The sequence below is a fragment of the Myotis nattereri genome, assembly GCF_964212035.1.
Source record: "Myotis nattereri genome assembly, chromosome: 8".
Classification (NCBI taxonomy): Eukaryota; Metazoa; Chordata; class Mammalia; order Chiroptera; family Vespertilionidae; genus Myotis; species Myotis nattereri.
Window position 1 is genome coordinate 48,362,508 of NC_138083.1, and position 14,277 is coordinate 48,376,784.

Here is a 14,277-nt window from a genome sequence, read left to right on the forward strand (position 1 = left end):
ATAATAGTACATACAAAAGTCAGTTTACACACATATATCACCCAGTTCTTGGTTTGTCATACTATTCTCTCAGAGTAGGAATTAGGACTCTTTGGAGACATGACTGGCTCTAGGACTGGGTCAGGGAACATATGAGAAAACCTTTGTAGTCCCCAAGAGTGAGAAAATTCTCCAAAAAATAAAATAAAATAAAACCCTGCAATAATATCAGCAGGGCACAGGACACAATGAAAGATTACCAATACTCAAAGCTGGAAACATTTGAACACGCAATAAATAAACTATAATTGGATTTTAACTGAAAGTGTATAATAAATATCCTAGCATCAAGACTGATCCTACAAAGGAAGGTTGAAACTGTGGGATGACAGGGGTCGTACTTCCCTTGAGAATAACTAGAAAGAACACAAAAACAGAACAGAACTCCCTTGCTCTCTCCTGTCCATGTTCCCTCTCACCCTGTTGATTTTAGTGTATCAAATCAGCTTCTTTACAAAGCAGAGCTTCAGCCTGCCAGGTGTTTTCACTTTTAATGACTATTTTCCTTGTGAAGTAAAAGCCAAGATCTCCTACTGAGATAGAGGTGATTTAGGAAATATAAATGAATTAACAGGACTAAAATTAAGAAGAGCTGCTCTGGAGCAAATAATGGAGATGAGACTTTTGAACACTATTGAAGGTTGAGCCGAGAGTAGAGGCAGTTATTTATAACAAGACCCATTTTCAGTATCATGTTTGCAATTAGGTTTCTAAACTATTCAAAAGCAATCTCGAAAGTCTTATTTAAAAAGTAAGATACACCCTTTTTCCTCCATTCTGACATGCTTCCAACTGTAAAAGGCGCCATCATTTTAGCAACTGCTTTTCACCTATTCACTCAATGAATGTTCTGTGATCTCATGGAGCTTATGTTCTAATGATGTGGGGGAGTTGCTAATAAAGTAAATAAGTAATTATGATATATTTCAGGGGATGATCACTTCTATTGACAAATATGCAGCAGAAAGGAATACAGAAAGTGAGGAGGCTGTGTTTTCCCATTGTAAATAGGTTGATAAATTAGATATTAAAATAGTTACTTGGGGGCAAAACCTGAAGAAGGTGAGACAGCAGGAATGCCCATTATCAGGGAGACAAATGCCAGGGCACAAAAGGAGCAAAGAATCCTGTGTAGCTGAAGCGGAGTGTGCAAAGGAAGGGACCAGATGAGTCAGAGAGATTATGAGGGTTCAAGTATGTAGGGCTTTAGGAGCTATCACAAAGGCCTGACTTTTAGTCTTAATGAGTTGGAAAACCATGGGAGGGTTTTGAGCAGGCAGACAACATAGTTTGACATGTTTTTTAAAAAGATCATGCCAGCTTCTGTATTAAAAATAGACCATAGGAAAGTAAAGAAGAAAGCAGGGATATTACCTAGAGCACTATTTTAAAAAATAGACAAGAAATATTTGTAGCTTGGTCCAGGGTGGTAGCAGCAGAGGGGATTGTTAGAGTTGGTTGATAGAGGAATGCAATTATCTTTGGTTTTGGACTAAGCATCTGGTATAGAGATGCAATTATCTGAGGAGACAGCGGATTGGGGTGATTAATTCAATTTCAAACAATTTTTTGAGATGCTTACTATACAAGTAGAGACACTGAGTTCACTCTTGCATATTTGAGCCTGAAGTGAAAGAATGAAACCCAGGCACTAGATATAAATTTGCAAAATGTTGGAATATAAATTAAAGCAATGAGATAGAGAAAGAAAACCAATAGAGTAAGTGTATATGGAAAGTAAGCAGACCTGGGGAAATCCAAAGGTAAGGATAAAGGAGTAGCAGGTAAAGAAGACTTAGATCAGTGGAGATATAGGGGGAATCACAAGGGTGGGGGTTTTGGGAACACAAGAAATGGTTTCTGAGAAGACTGAGAGCTCATGGCTTCAAACACTACTTATAGGTCAAATAACATGAGGAATCAATGGTTTAGCAAGGTGAAAGTCACAACATCTTTTTTGAGAAATTTTTGGTTGAATGGTTGGCTGAAATTTTGGTTTAAGTGGATTAAAGAGAAAGTGGGATGACTGGGATTGGAGACAGTGAGTCTAGTTCAGCCTTCTTAGAAGTTTTGCAGAATTGGGAAAGTTTCTGAAGGGAGATATGGGGACCTAAGGAGGTTTTTTGTAGAGCAGAGATGTTATAACACATTTGCTGGTGAAGGTAATGATTCAATTGACAGGAAATCTGATGATGCATGAGATAATGAGGGAAAAATTCTGGAATTATATACTTGGAAACATGAGAGGGAATGGTATGTAGTGCACAAGCTTAATTGTAGACAGTGGCAGAAAAGACCTCTAGAATCATAGGACTGGCAGCAGAATTCATGGCTGGAGAGCCTGCAGGTGGGAATTGTGCTGTGAGGAGCCTACATAGGTTCTCTTCTGATTGTCCTGTTTTCTCAGTGAAGCAGGAAACAGTCACAGGAGAATAAGCTTAGGGGAGGAGGTGTTAGGTATTTGAATAGAGAAGCAAAGCATCAGCTCATCATCCAGGAGATTGGAGAATGAATACGTTAGGAAAGGAGAAAATAATGATGGAAACGTTAGTAGCTTTTGGAAAAGAAAAATTCTCCCATGCTAAGTATGTGTCAAACATGAAACTTTAGAATCACACACAATAAAAGGAGGTAGACTCAGGTGAATATGGCAATGCTTACTCTCAAATATTCTGTGCTCTGCATCCTTCTAGACTTACAGCCTCTGCAAGTCTATTCTTTAATCAGAAGCTGATCACAGCCTGGAAATCAAGCTCTCAAAAGTTTCAGTTTTGAGTCTTGTGTGTATTGGAGGACCCTGACACATTCTAGTTTGGTAGTATTGTTTTATTGATTGGTTCATATTTGTGATTTAAACATGCATTCACGAGCTTACAAGATCTCTGGGTTCCAAAGGGGTGAGTTGCTATTGATTCCAGTTGGTGCCAGCAGAGGTCTTAGATACACACATGTGAACAGGGACATTCTAGTGAGAGTCCCAGGGAAGCTCAGTGAGCGTGGGACCATTTGGCAAATGGACAATGACCAGATTAAGGCAGAAGTGATGCAGGTTAATATTTGTGTTGCAAGCAAATTATTATAACTCCAAGAAAAAATATATAAAAAAGGAAGAGTTGGACTTGATTCTTTTTGCATTCTTCCTTCTACTGCTAACATCTTAGAATATTTTAGTGTCTACACATAACTGTGCTATTTATAAATGATTGCAAACTGTTCTAAAAGGAATATGTTCTTGAAGTCACTTTAAAGTATCTTTTCAACAAGTTATGCAAATTTATTATAGAATTTGTCTTCCTAGACATTTTAGTATTATTTTAGCAATTTCATATATTGTCTGCTTGAATAGGGACACATTTCTATGTCTCAACTGTGTTTTCTGATTGTGCAATGCAGTCATCACAATTTACTTTTCATTTGTGTTAACAGTGTTGGAAATTAAATAAATTGCTCAACTTTTAACATTTAATTTTTAAATACATAATAATAAAATGTAAACATAAAAAGCATATGGAATATATATGTCTTTGTCCATTGGGGTTGCTAAGAGAAAAAAATGCCGTAGGCCAGATGGCTTAAATAGCAAACATTTATTTCTCACAGTTCTGGAGACAGGGATGTCCAAGATCAAGGTGCTAGCAAATTTGATATCTGGTGAGGGTCTGCTTCCTGTTCCTGGTTCATAGATGACCAAATTTCTCTTCACTTGTGAAAATGTCCTCTTAATTTGTTCACATGCATTGAATGACCTTGTTTATAAGAAACCGCTCCCAGATCATCTGTGTCAGCTCCAAACTTTATCAGCTTGTTGCAGAACTTTGGCTGGAAATAATGTGCCTTTCTGTCTTCCAGTGTTAATATTTGAGAGATAGAGTCCTTTCAGATTCTTAAAACTTTCAATTAATCCTTTTTTATTTTCTCTTCTGGGGAAGCTTGCAAAACCCTTTCATTGCTCACAGTATTCTAAAACTGTACCACATGACACGGTTCCCTTTAGAAACACGGGGCTGAATGCTCAGAGGCTCTGCTAGTGGAGACAATGCAGGACACCAACAGCCATGCAGTCACAGGCTTGCACATTCCAATGGGAGAAGAAACATTTCATCACTGCTCATTGTGGACATGCATCCACCAAAGCCACTCAGCATTTCTGGCATTTTTGAAAGTCATAACATCACAGCAATTATTAGTTGCAGTGGAGCGGTCAGAAAATCTCAGTATTTGTGTAGAGCAGACCAGAGTGCTAAGGGAAATCAGAGACAGGAAGTCATTCTGTTAAGGTTTGGAAGGCAGCCATGAACAGCCGACTCCAGAAGGATTACTTCCAGACATGCAGGGTCCTTCCCAGGGCCTTCTTTCCTGTAAGTGTCCTCAACTTGATTCATTCTGGGGGCCTGATTTACACAATTCTCCACAGGAGGTTGGAGAACATGAGAGAGAATAACCTGATTGCATGTATCCAGAGCATTTCTTTCTTGCATAAGAATAACCAGAAAGCTTAATTAATAATAATAAGTTACTGTTATTAGCAGAATGAGGTCTGAGACAAGAATGGTGGGTAGCTTTCATAGGTAATAAAATGTAGAAAAAGATATACGTTGTCTGTACTGTTGAAACAAGTCAAGATGAAGTGAGTGCAATGAATCACCTGTCCAGGTGAGAACTAGGTTGCCTTCAGGAAGTTTTCTCTGTAAGGCATGTCCTTCAGCTAGTGGGTTAGTGAGGATTCTTGATGGCCAGTATCACAAGCCAGGTCTCACCACTGTGAAGGAAGAAATGGAATTTGTTGTCAGGATTGTGCTTGGTTCAAAAAATTGGGGAGAGCAGGAGACCTAAGCCTGGAGGAAACAGAGTGAGAAACCAAGTCCGATGTCACGGCACTAAGTGGGTCTATTGATGCTGCTGTGACCAAATGACACACCAGGGCTGGCCCCGTGCACTCTGGCAGCTTGAGAAGCTTGGATAAAAAATGAATACTGAGAAGTTTAGATTGTGCTTTTCATTATATAAGCAAGGAATTATTAGGGAAGGGAAGCAAAGAAGAGGAGAGGAAAAGAGGGAAGTGGTAGATTTTAAAATCGTCTACCTCTTGCAATTAGCTCGCTGGTCATCACACACCAACTTTATTGAGCCGGATCTTATGTAGAGGCTGTTTGAGGCCACAGGCGTGTGAGTAGGGTAACATCTTGGTCTTCAGCACACTTACACTCCAGTGTGAGATAATGGTTCTATGAACATATGTACAGCTATGTGGCAAGTGCTATAACTGAGGCTTGAGAAATGTCATATAAGGACTTGGAAAATATTCCTAAGGCTTTTGAGAATTTATGAAAGAGGTGTATGTGTGACGTATACATTTAGCATTTGCTCATGCAATTGAAATTGGCAATAAGTAAAGTGAGTATTCAACTCAAGCGGGAAAGAAGAACGTAACAGTCTCGTGAAGGAGGAATAATATGGATACAACATAATTTTTTGTTCAGTCTTTTGTTTCTTAAAAATAACCAGCTTAAAATAATTAATGTATTTTTAAGGCATATTTTGGGGTGGCAAACTCTGTTTTCCCTCACAACTGACAAAAGAAAAAGCATATCTCTCACATCATAAATGTTAGTAGAGCATAAAAACCTCTGGGAATCAACAAACTTACAGTTTAATGATTGGTCAGGAGAGCCCTACTTAATAAAGACACTGCATCTGTTAAAGACCATCTTATGAGTATTCCCATGAAAGGCAAGACACAGCTTTGAAAATTGTGAGCATTTTAGCCCACTTAAATAATCTGAGCTCAGTTTTATAGAATGGGGTGAAATGAGTGAACAAGTTTAGTTAGTTGCAACCTCCTTCATTGCCAAGGGTTGACATGGTTACTGGTGGCAAGTCCCAAGAGAACAACAAAGGATGGCCATGGCGCAGGAAGGTGGCAGTGCCTCGGTTTCCCTAAACTCACAGCCAGGCATCAGGCTCTGCTTTCTATCTCAGAATGAGAACGTTTGAGAATCGCAAAATGATGTTGAGAAATATCAGTCTGTCGAAAAGTTCCTTTCTTGCAGCTCGGTGATGAGAAATAGCTTGGAAAGTATGTTCATTCAACTCGTGATTAATTCCATGTCGCAACTGCACATATTTTATGGCTTAAAGAAAAGATGAAACATTCAGCCTTATTTCCGATAGCCAATGTTGCAATTTTGAAAATTTAATATGTGTTAGTCATGCCATTGTTTTATACTTTCTAGAAGATTTATTCAGATGTGAGAAGAAACAAGTTCCATTAATTTTTAAAAAGTTATTGGCCAGTGATTAGTTTATTGTATAGTGACGAGTACATGTAGGGCAATTGGAAAAGGTGGCTTGTAGTGGCCAGCCATGTGTATAGAAAGGAGCAAAAAATGGATACACAGGAAAATAATCAAGAAACCTCTGCTACCTGGTCTTTGCCCAACTTTACCTTTTGAGTGAGTCCTTTCCTGATCGCCTTTATTTAAAAGTAACCGTCTCCACTACTCTCTCAATTTATGTATTTGCTTGTCTGCCTTCTCCTACAACAGTGGTTTTCAACCTTCCTAATGCCACGACCCTTTAATACAGTTCCTCATGTTGTGGTGACCCCCAACCATAAAATTATTTTCGTTGCTACTTCATAATTGTAATTTTGCTACTATTATGAATCATAGTGTAAATATCTGATATGCAGGATGTATTTTCATTGTTACAAATTGAACATAATTAAAGCATAGTGATTAATCACAAAAACAATATGTAATTATATATGTGTTCTCCGATGGTCTTAGGCGACCCCTGTGAAAGGGTCGTTCGGCCCCCAAAGGGGTCGCGACCCACAGGTTGAGAACCACTGTCCTACAAGACTATGAGCTTTGTGAAGGCAGCAACTTTGTTTCTTTTGAGTCCCCCAAGACAGTGTCTAAAATGAACACAAATAGATCATCAAAATAGATAAATCATTTTAAAATAAACAGGAAAAATACCAAAGTACTGTCTCAAAAAAAAAAGTTTAGTAGCCCCCAAATTTTTCTTGTTTTCCTATTTGTAACAGATAATTTTTATTTAAATGGAAAATATTCTACAGTTTCAAAAATGGCAATTTAATAAAGTTACAAGAGTATGAATTACAAACCTAAGAAAAATAAGACAAATTATACTACAGGCTATTTAAGTAATGAGTAGCAAAGACATAAGCACACCCCTAAAAGACTCAGAGAAAACTAATGATGAAACAGGAAGGAAGGCACCTTGGACCATTTGCACATCTCCAGTAATGTGGGATGTGAGTCACCTCGGAGTGCAGGATGGCAGCGGGCTGAGTGATACGTGAATCATGGTAACTTTTAAAAAATATGGGGACTAAATGGATTTTCTGCCAGCATCACTCTGTATTTATAATTTTCTTGAATCCTGGATAATTGGTTCCTAGCGTCTCCTCAGAGATAACAGAATCTGATTCAATCTTACTTACCTTTGATCTTGCCTGAATATGTAGATAGTTCATCTGCTGAAAAGGTGAGTGGCTTATGAATTCATGCCAGAGGAATGTGATTAACTATGAACCAGCTCAAAGGCAGGTTTTCAGATAAAATTTTAACATATAATTCAGAGCACTTACCCATGTTGGAACTATGCCATTCATCTATGAGCATCTTCTGTTGCAGTTAGAATTAATTCAGCTATTAGCCTTCTCTTTAGTAATATAGGTATTTGGGGTCTGAAAATTTAACATCCTTGCCTTACAGGGATAACCTTCGCCTTTTAACAGTATCACATATCAAGTTCAAAGAGTACCTATCAATAAATTAATTTTATGATCAAAGTGACATGAATAAATTGCAAAGCTTGAGTGAGAAAATTTAAAATAATATCTAATTTTTTTTCAGATAGGAACAATTTTTTACAACCATAGTCTTAAATGATGTGGAACCTTCCCTAACCCTTTCAGCTGTTTCTAAAGAATTAATCGTTTTCCAGCCATCCCATTATATTCTCCGTTTAGCAATGCTAATGGAACTATAAATACTGTGAGGTAGTAAAATAATGAATAAAACATTAACCGTCAAAGAATACTTATTGTAGCCAATTTGACGGTGACTCACAATTCTCATCTATTGGAGCTGGGTGATGTTACTAGGAAGTATTTTAGAATATTTCAAAAGTCAGATGTTTAAGCCAAAAAGGAGCAAAATGTGGTCATGGAATCACCCTCCTCATCCTCCTCATTATATCTCAAACTTTTGACAATCATCATTGCTAAACCTGCGACACCCTGGGTTTGTGTGCATTCACAGATAGAAGTCCACATGCAAAGGTGACTACACATGTGCTGCATAAGGAAGTCTGTTTGTCCTTGGTGATTCTGAAGTTTGCCTATGCATGCAAACCATCTGGAGTTTTGTTTGCTGGGTTTGTTTGTTGTATTATTATTGATTTCAGGCTCCGTATCCATATATTGGGAGTCAGGAAGCTTAAAAGGAGCTGGGAAATAAATATCTATTAAAAACTGATGAGCCCTAGCCAGTTGGCTCAGCCGATAGAGCTTCAAACTGCAGACCAAAGGGTCCCAGGTTCAATTCCGGTCAAGGGGACGCACCTCGGTTGCAGGCTCCCCCCTGGCTGAGCCCTGGTCGGGACATATGCAGGAGGCAACCAATTGATGTGTCTCTCTCACATCGATGTTTCTCTCTGTCTTTCCCTCTCTCTTCCACTCTCCCTAAAAATCCATGGGAAAATATCCTCGGGTGAGGATTAACAACAACAACAACAACAAAAAACACACACAAAAAACCCCACAAACAAACAAAAAACTTTGTGAGAAGATTCTGACGCAGTCAGTTTTGGGAACCACTCATCGAACACGGCCGCTGCAACTCTCACCTGAGTTACTTCTGGGTGTGAACTATATCAAGATCATTTGCACATGTGGATTTGAGACAAACAGCAAGGAATGAGAGTATGTGGGCTTATCTCAAAACGTTAAGGTCAGTAACTATGCAAGAACTACTTTCATTGACCAGTGAGATATTAGATTCTTTGCTCATTTGGTTCAATGGTGTCTGATTACTGCCTCTGAAATGATCCAAATTACCTTGGATGCTGCAAATCTGTAGATTTTACTCTTTCCCTGATTGCTAGTCTTCTAAATTATATAGGGGGAAGCCAAGAGGGGTCAACATAAGCCTTCTTTAGAATTTCAAATTACTGTTTAATATTTTCTCAATGGCTGATGTAGCCATAATTCTAGATAATTGTTTTGCGTTTAAATTGATACTAAATGAGCTTTCTTATTTGTGCCAAATTTATATCATATTGTACAATAGTGATGTTATGAAGGCTGCATGTTTTCTCAGCAGCTACAATGAAAATAGTTTCTCTCTGTAGTCATTGTCTTCACTGCCCTTCCCCCCCTCCCCCCCCCCAAATTCTAATTTTGAGATATGTATAACCTAAGAAAATAGAACAGCACAAATACCTGTACATTGATCAAGGCAGGGCTCAGGCTGCATCCAGGCCAGTCAAACTTGCCAGGGTTCTCTTTACTCCAAGCAAAATGTATGGTGAAACCACTCCCACTTTTACCTGCTCTTCCCGGAATACCTGGCTGTGCTTTCAGGCAGTTAGGATCTCCTCAAATTGGGATACTTGCTTTGACTATTTTTTTCTTGGTTCTCCAGTTCATGAATCCGTTTCTCAGTTCCCCATTTTTTCTTACATAGTGTGATTGATGTGGTCTCGCAACTGTCAATGGTTTGACACTACCCACCTCCACACACACACCTTCCATTTGGAGTTTGTGAACATGCCTGGGAATGTCCTTTCACGGAATTTATTGGCTGTGGGTTAGGCCCTATATTGTTGTTCTGGTTGCTTTATATACATTTGTGGAAGGACTGGTTTGGATCGATTCAAAAGGATGCTGTGCTACCACTGCCATCTTATCGGATTTATGACTGGTGGCATTTCTCTCTGATGGTTACATGCTTGTTTCAAATCTCAGGCGATCAAAGAATAAGATCAAATATTTGTTTCATCTTTCTTTAACTCTTAGCTGAGGTTCAGTTTTAAGATAAAAGCTGAATCTTACATATATGAGATCACACACCAGAAAAAGAATGCACAGAGACGGTCAAACACCATAAAATACATTTTATTCCTTATTTCTAGACAATTTTAGTTCTAAGCTATTTCCAAAGCTTAAAAATTCAGGGCCACCTCATGGAAAAATAGCTTTGAATTTCATCAAATGTTATTTTTTTAAAATAATAGATTTTTTAAATAGCTCCCACTAATTTAACTAGTTGACAATAATAGAATATAGTACTATAGAGAAAACCTGTGCTTCAAAGGTGCTAATGTATTATCTTGAGTGTCTTGCATTTATTAGAAGATTTAAATGGTGGAAGGGGAACCTGAGTCAGCAGGCATATGTTACAGTCAATGTGAAGCAATGCTTACATTTCAGATCTGTCTCCAGGAAATGCAGAAAATTACTTAAAGTTAGCTGAGAAGAATAAATGAATCCTTGATGAAAGGGGCATTTCTAAGGAAAGTGAAATCCCAGAACAAATTACAGTGCAGGGAGCATAGCAGGGTGTTTCTCATTTCTCATTTCACTTACTCTTTCTTCCACATTTTTTTTTTACCAAAGTAAAAGGATTTGGGGGGCGGGGGGGGGGGGCGAGATAAAACAACCTCAAAGAAAACTTAAAAATTACAACCCAAAGTGTAGATATCAAGAAGGGTTCTATGGAAAATATTTTCCAAGCTGGCCCTAATTATGTCTTGGCTGCTACCTGACCGCTCTTTCTTTCTTTTCTGTTTCAGACTGGAGTTCTCCTGATCGCTCAGAATTATATCCGAGAACTCTCTGCCTACGTGTAGGCTTTCCTTTTCCTTCCCAACTCAACAACACGCTACTGTCAGATTCACCCTTTCCATGTTGTCACATTTTTAAGTTATAAATATTGAATTATTAATACGTTCAAAAATTTTTAACAATAGCCCTGGTGAATTGAACATCCTGCAAAAAAGAGCTTTTAATCTTCACAGAGAGAAAAAAAAAAGTCATCTGGAAAGTACAACTGTGTGTCTCTGAGCCATATAGAGGGAGCAAATGTGACGGTGGGCTAGTGAGAGCTTGTGAATAGAAGAATAAGAGAATAAAAGATGTAAAAATACCATGGCTTTTTAAAAAATTATGGAAACTATTTCAGTGTCCATAACATGTGGTGTATATAATGTGTATAAAATATTTCATTTTGCACCATGCATGTTTACCCAAAGAAAAACAAAATGCCCTTTACTTCAAGATATCTTTGTATCCAAAGTTCAAAACCTCCTGGGTGCAAACATTTTTCTTATTATTTTTGAAACTCAAGAAGTTGGCGGGGGGGGGGGGGGGTGAAATACACACACAAAAAAAACAATGCATTTTTCAAATAGCAAGTTCAGATTGTTTTTTTTCACCGGGGCTTTCCATCTCTTTCAACATGGACATGGAATAATATCTATATTTGGAAATGAGAAAAGAGGGGGGGAAAGGCATTAATGTGGTTAACCTTGAACATCCTAAACAAAAGCATAATTCTAGGAATAGTTCTAGAATTTTTGGGACTGAAGCTCATAAAAATCAGGGGCTCTCTTTAAGAAAAGCCATACAACATATGCAGGTAAAATTAGATACAAAACGAGTGTATGTTTAAAGTAGAGAAGACATTAAGAAAAAATGCATAAAAGCAGACAACCCAATTCTGAGTATATACATGTATAATTAGATATACCTCTACAAAATCTTTTTCTTTTATTTTTACTACATGTATTGGATTACCTCTTCTTATGAATTCCTTTGAAAGTATAATTTTCTATTAAAATAACCCAGTTTTCACTTTTAGCATAATGGATTAAACATGTTTTTTAAAAATTATTATTGCTGAAATTAATTAAAATCATGATCTCTTTATAGATTTTTAATATTTTCCCCCTGGACACATATTATAATTCCTAAATAGATTTTAATTTTTTTCTAGGTAAATATCATGTATATCAATGATCCTTTTAAATATCCTTTATGAAGTTGCTAACTGGTGACCGTCACACCCACTCTCCAGCCTCCGCACCCCAGTACCTATTGATCACTCCTCATCCTCCCTATCAAGTCGCCTGAGATCCCCGCACCCTGAAGACAACAGGAAGATCACAGAGAGGATCTTGGTAGGACTAGCAAGAGCTCTGCTACCTTAGGGTACAATGAAAGGTTTTCAGGAGTCCAGAACCAGGGCTTCTGTTGGTAACTGATATTGTTAAGAGTGGGTAGCTAGATAGACATGAGCTGGGATGGATGGCTAAGATCAAGAGGAAGATGTGGGAGATTTGACAAACAAGAATTAACTAAAAGTTAGCAGACTCCAGAGTGAGGAAGGGGGAGACTAGAAAAGTCCTCCAGAATGCCGTCTGACAGGTAGCTTAACATCTGGGTGGGGCAGCCTTGAAAACTGAGGAGGTTGTTTTTTGTGGTTGTTGCTGGGTTTTCTTGGGTTTTTGTGTGTGTGTTTTGTTTGTTTGTTTGCTTTTGTGTTTGTTTTCTTGCACAACCCAACTCCAGGTATAAAATTTCAAATGCCTAAACCAGTGGGGCACTTGGTTCAGCTTTGGGCAACTTAGCTGCCCACGGGTACTATACCTGAGTGTATTTCCTTTTCTTGCAAATAAATTCTTGCATGCTTTGCTGCTATTTGGTACTGTCACTTGTTTGAATTCCTTCCAATAAGCAAGACAAGAACCAGGGGCACAGAGACCACCTCTAACAATATGACCATGGAGAAGGATTATACTTAAATCTATCCTGCTGTCCCCAAAGAAGGTAGAAGTAGAGAGGCTGTAATTGTTCTGGAAAGGGACTCCTAGAAGCAGAAGTTTTACTCCTCCCCACCTTGACTCCCACTGATAGCATCTTAAGGAAGGGCAGTCACACTCAAAGTAGTTTATTGATCTCAGCTGAGTAGGGTCATGCTGTCAATATTAACACTTCCCTAGATCCTATTCCAAGCTCTAGACTGCCCATCCTGGTGATAACCTGCACAGCAGCTGCTTTACTCTGTACAAACCTTAACAGAATTGAATGAATCTATCAGGTGTTTATGTGGATATCTATACTATTTAGTAGTCTAAATAATGAATATGTAGCTCTAAAAATCCAACAGCTCAAAGAAAATAGAAGGGTATTTCCTGCTGCAGCTCTAGTCCAGGTTGGGTGCTGCTGGTTGAGGGAGTGTCTTCTCCAACTGGGCATTCAGGGAGCCGGGCCATAGTGTCCCTGCCATTTTCAACTGATTATTTCTCAGGCTTCTAGAGTCATTATAGTTCCAGCCTGCACAAAGCAGGTAAAAAGCATGGCCAAGGGTGTTTGAGGAGTTGTATGGGTTCTGTTGGAGAGCAATGTTGTTCCCACTCTTGAAAACATAGTTATATGGATGTCATTGTTTAATTGAAAGAAAACCTGGATGATGTGGTCTAGCCATGCATTCAAGAAGCAGAGAAAATGCTTTGGGTAGACAGCAGTCTCCAAAGATATATTTCTAAGAAGTTCTTTTGAGCCTCTATAGTCATTTTTTCGTGTGTACTTGAAAGAGTAAACATATTTAAATTATAACAAAGAAGATGCCAAATTACAATCAGTACATTTTATCTTCAGTATATGCTTTTGAGATGCCTCTTTTGAGATTTCCTGAATGAATACTGCATTTTTAATATCTACCTTTTTTGCTTATTTTACTCAGCCACAAAATAATGTAATCATGTTTCTTGAGTTTATGTTTTTCTTTTCTTAATTCAATTAGCCTTTTGAAGGCATGAACATTTTTTTCCTCTATGTGCCAAATGGCAAAGATTGAGGCAAGCAATAATAATATCTAAATGTAACTGGATTATTCAGAGCTGCTTATTTTTATTTTTCTCAAACAGAAAATCAGATCAGTGACTTAAGAGCTAACTATAATCCTTCCATGTGGTTATAAACTTAAGTGGTATAGACATCTCTAATCATCATAGGGTGGGCTTGCATGATGAAAACACTAATTTTTGCTGATATTTTTTTGACTTTTAATTTCTTTATTGATTTAGGTACTACATATGTGTCCTTATCCCCCCATTACCCCCCACACTCATGCCCTCACCCCCCTGGTGTCTGTGTCCTTTGGTTAGGCTTATATGCATGCATACAAGTCCTTTGGTGATCTC

At 38.1% G+C, this 14,277-nt stretch overlaps 1 protein-coding gene across 1 annotated transcript in view; it reads left to right on the forward strand.

The window, feature by feature from the left end:
- The window catches only part of LOC308523056 (uncharacterized protein), a 113,751-nt gene extending 100,979 nt beyond the window's left edge, over positions 1-12,772 (forward strand). Inside the window, exons 5-6 of the mRNA XM_081096721.1 lie at positions 10,867-10,919; positions 12,069-12,772. Of these exons, the coding sequence (XP_080952847.1) occupies positions 10,867-10,919; positions 12,069-12,113 (98 nt within the window). The 3' untranslated portion in view covers positions 12,114-12,772. The remainder of the gene's footprint in view (positions 1-10,866; positions 10,920-12,068) is intronic.
- The last annotated feature ends 1,505 nt before the right edge of the window (positions 12,773-14,277 follow it).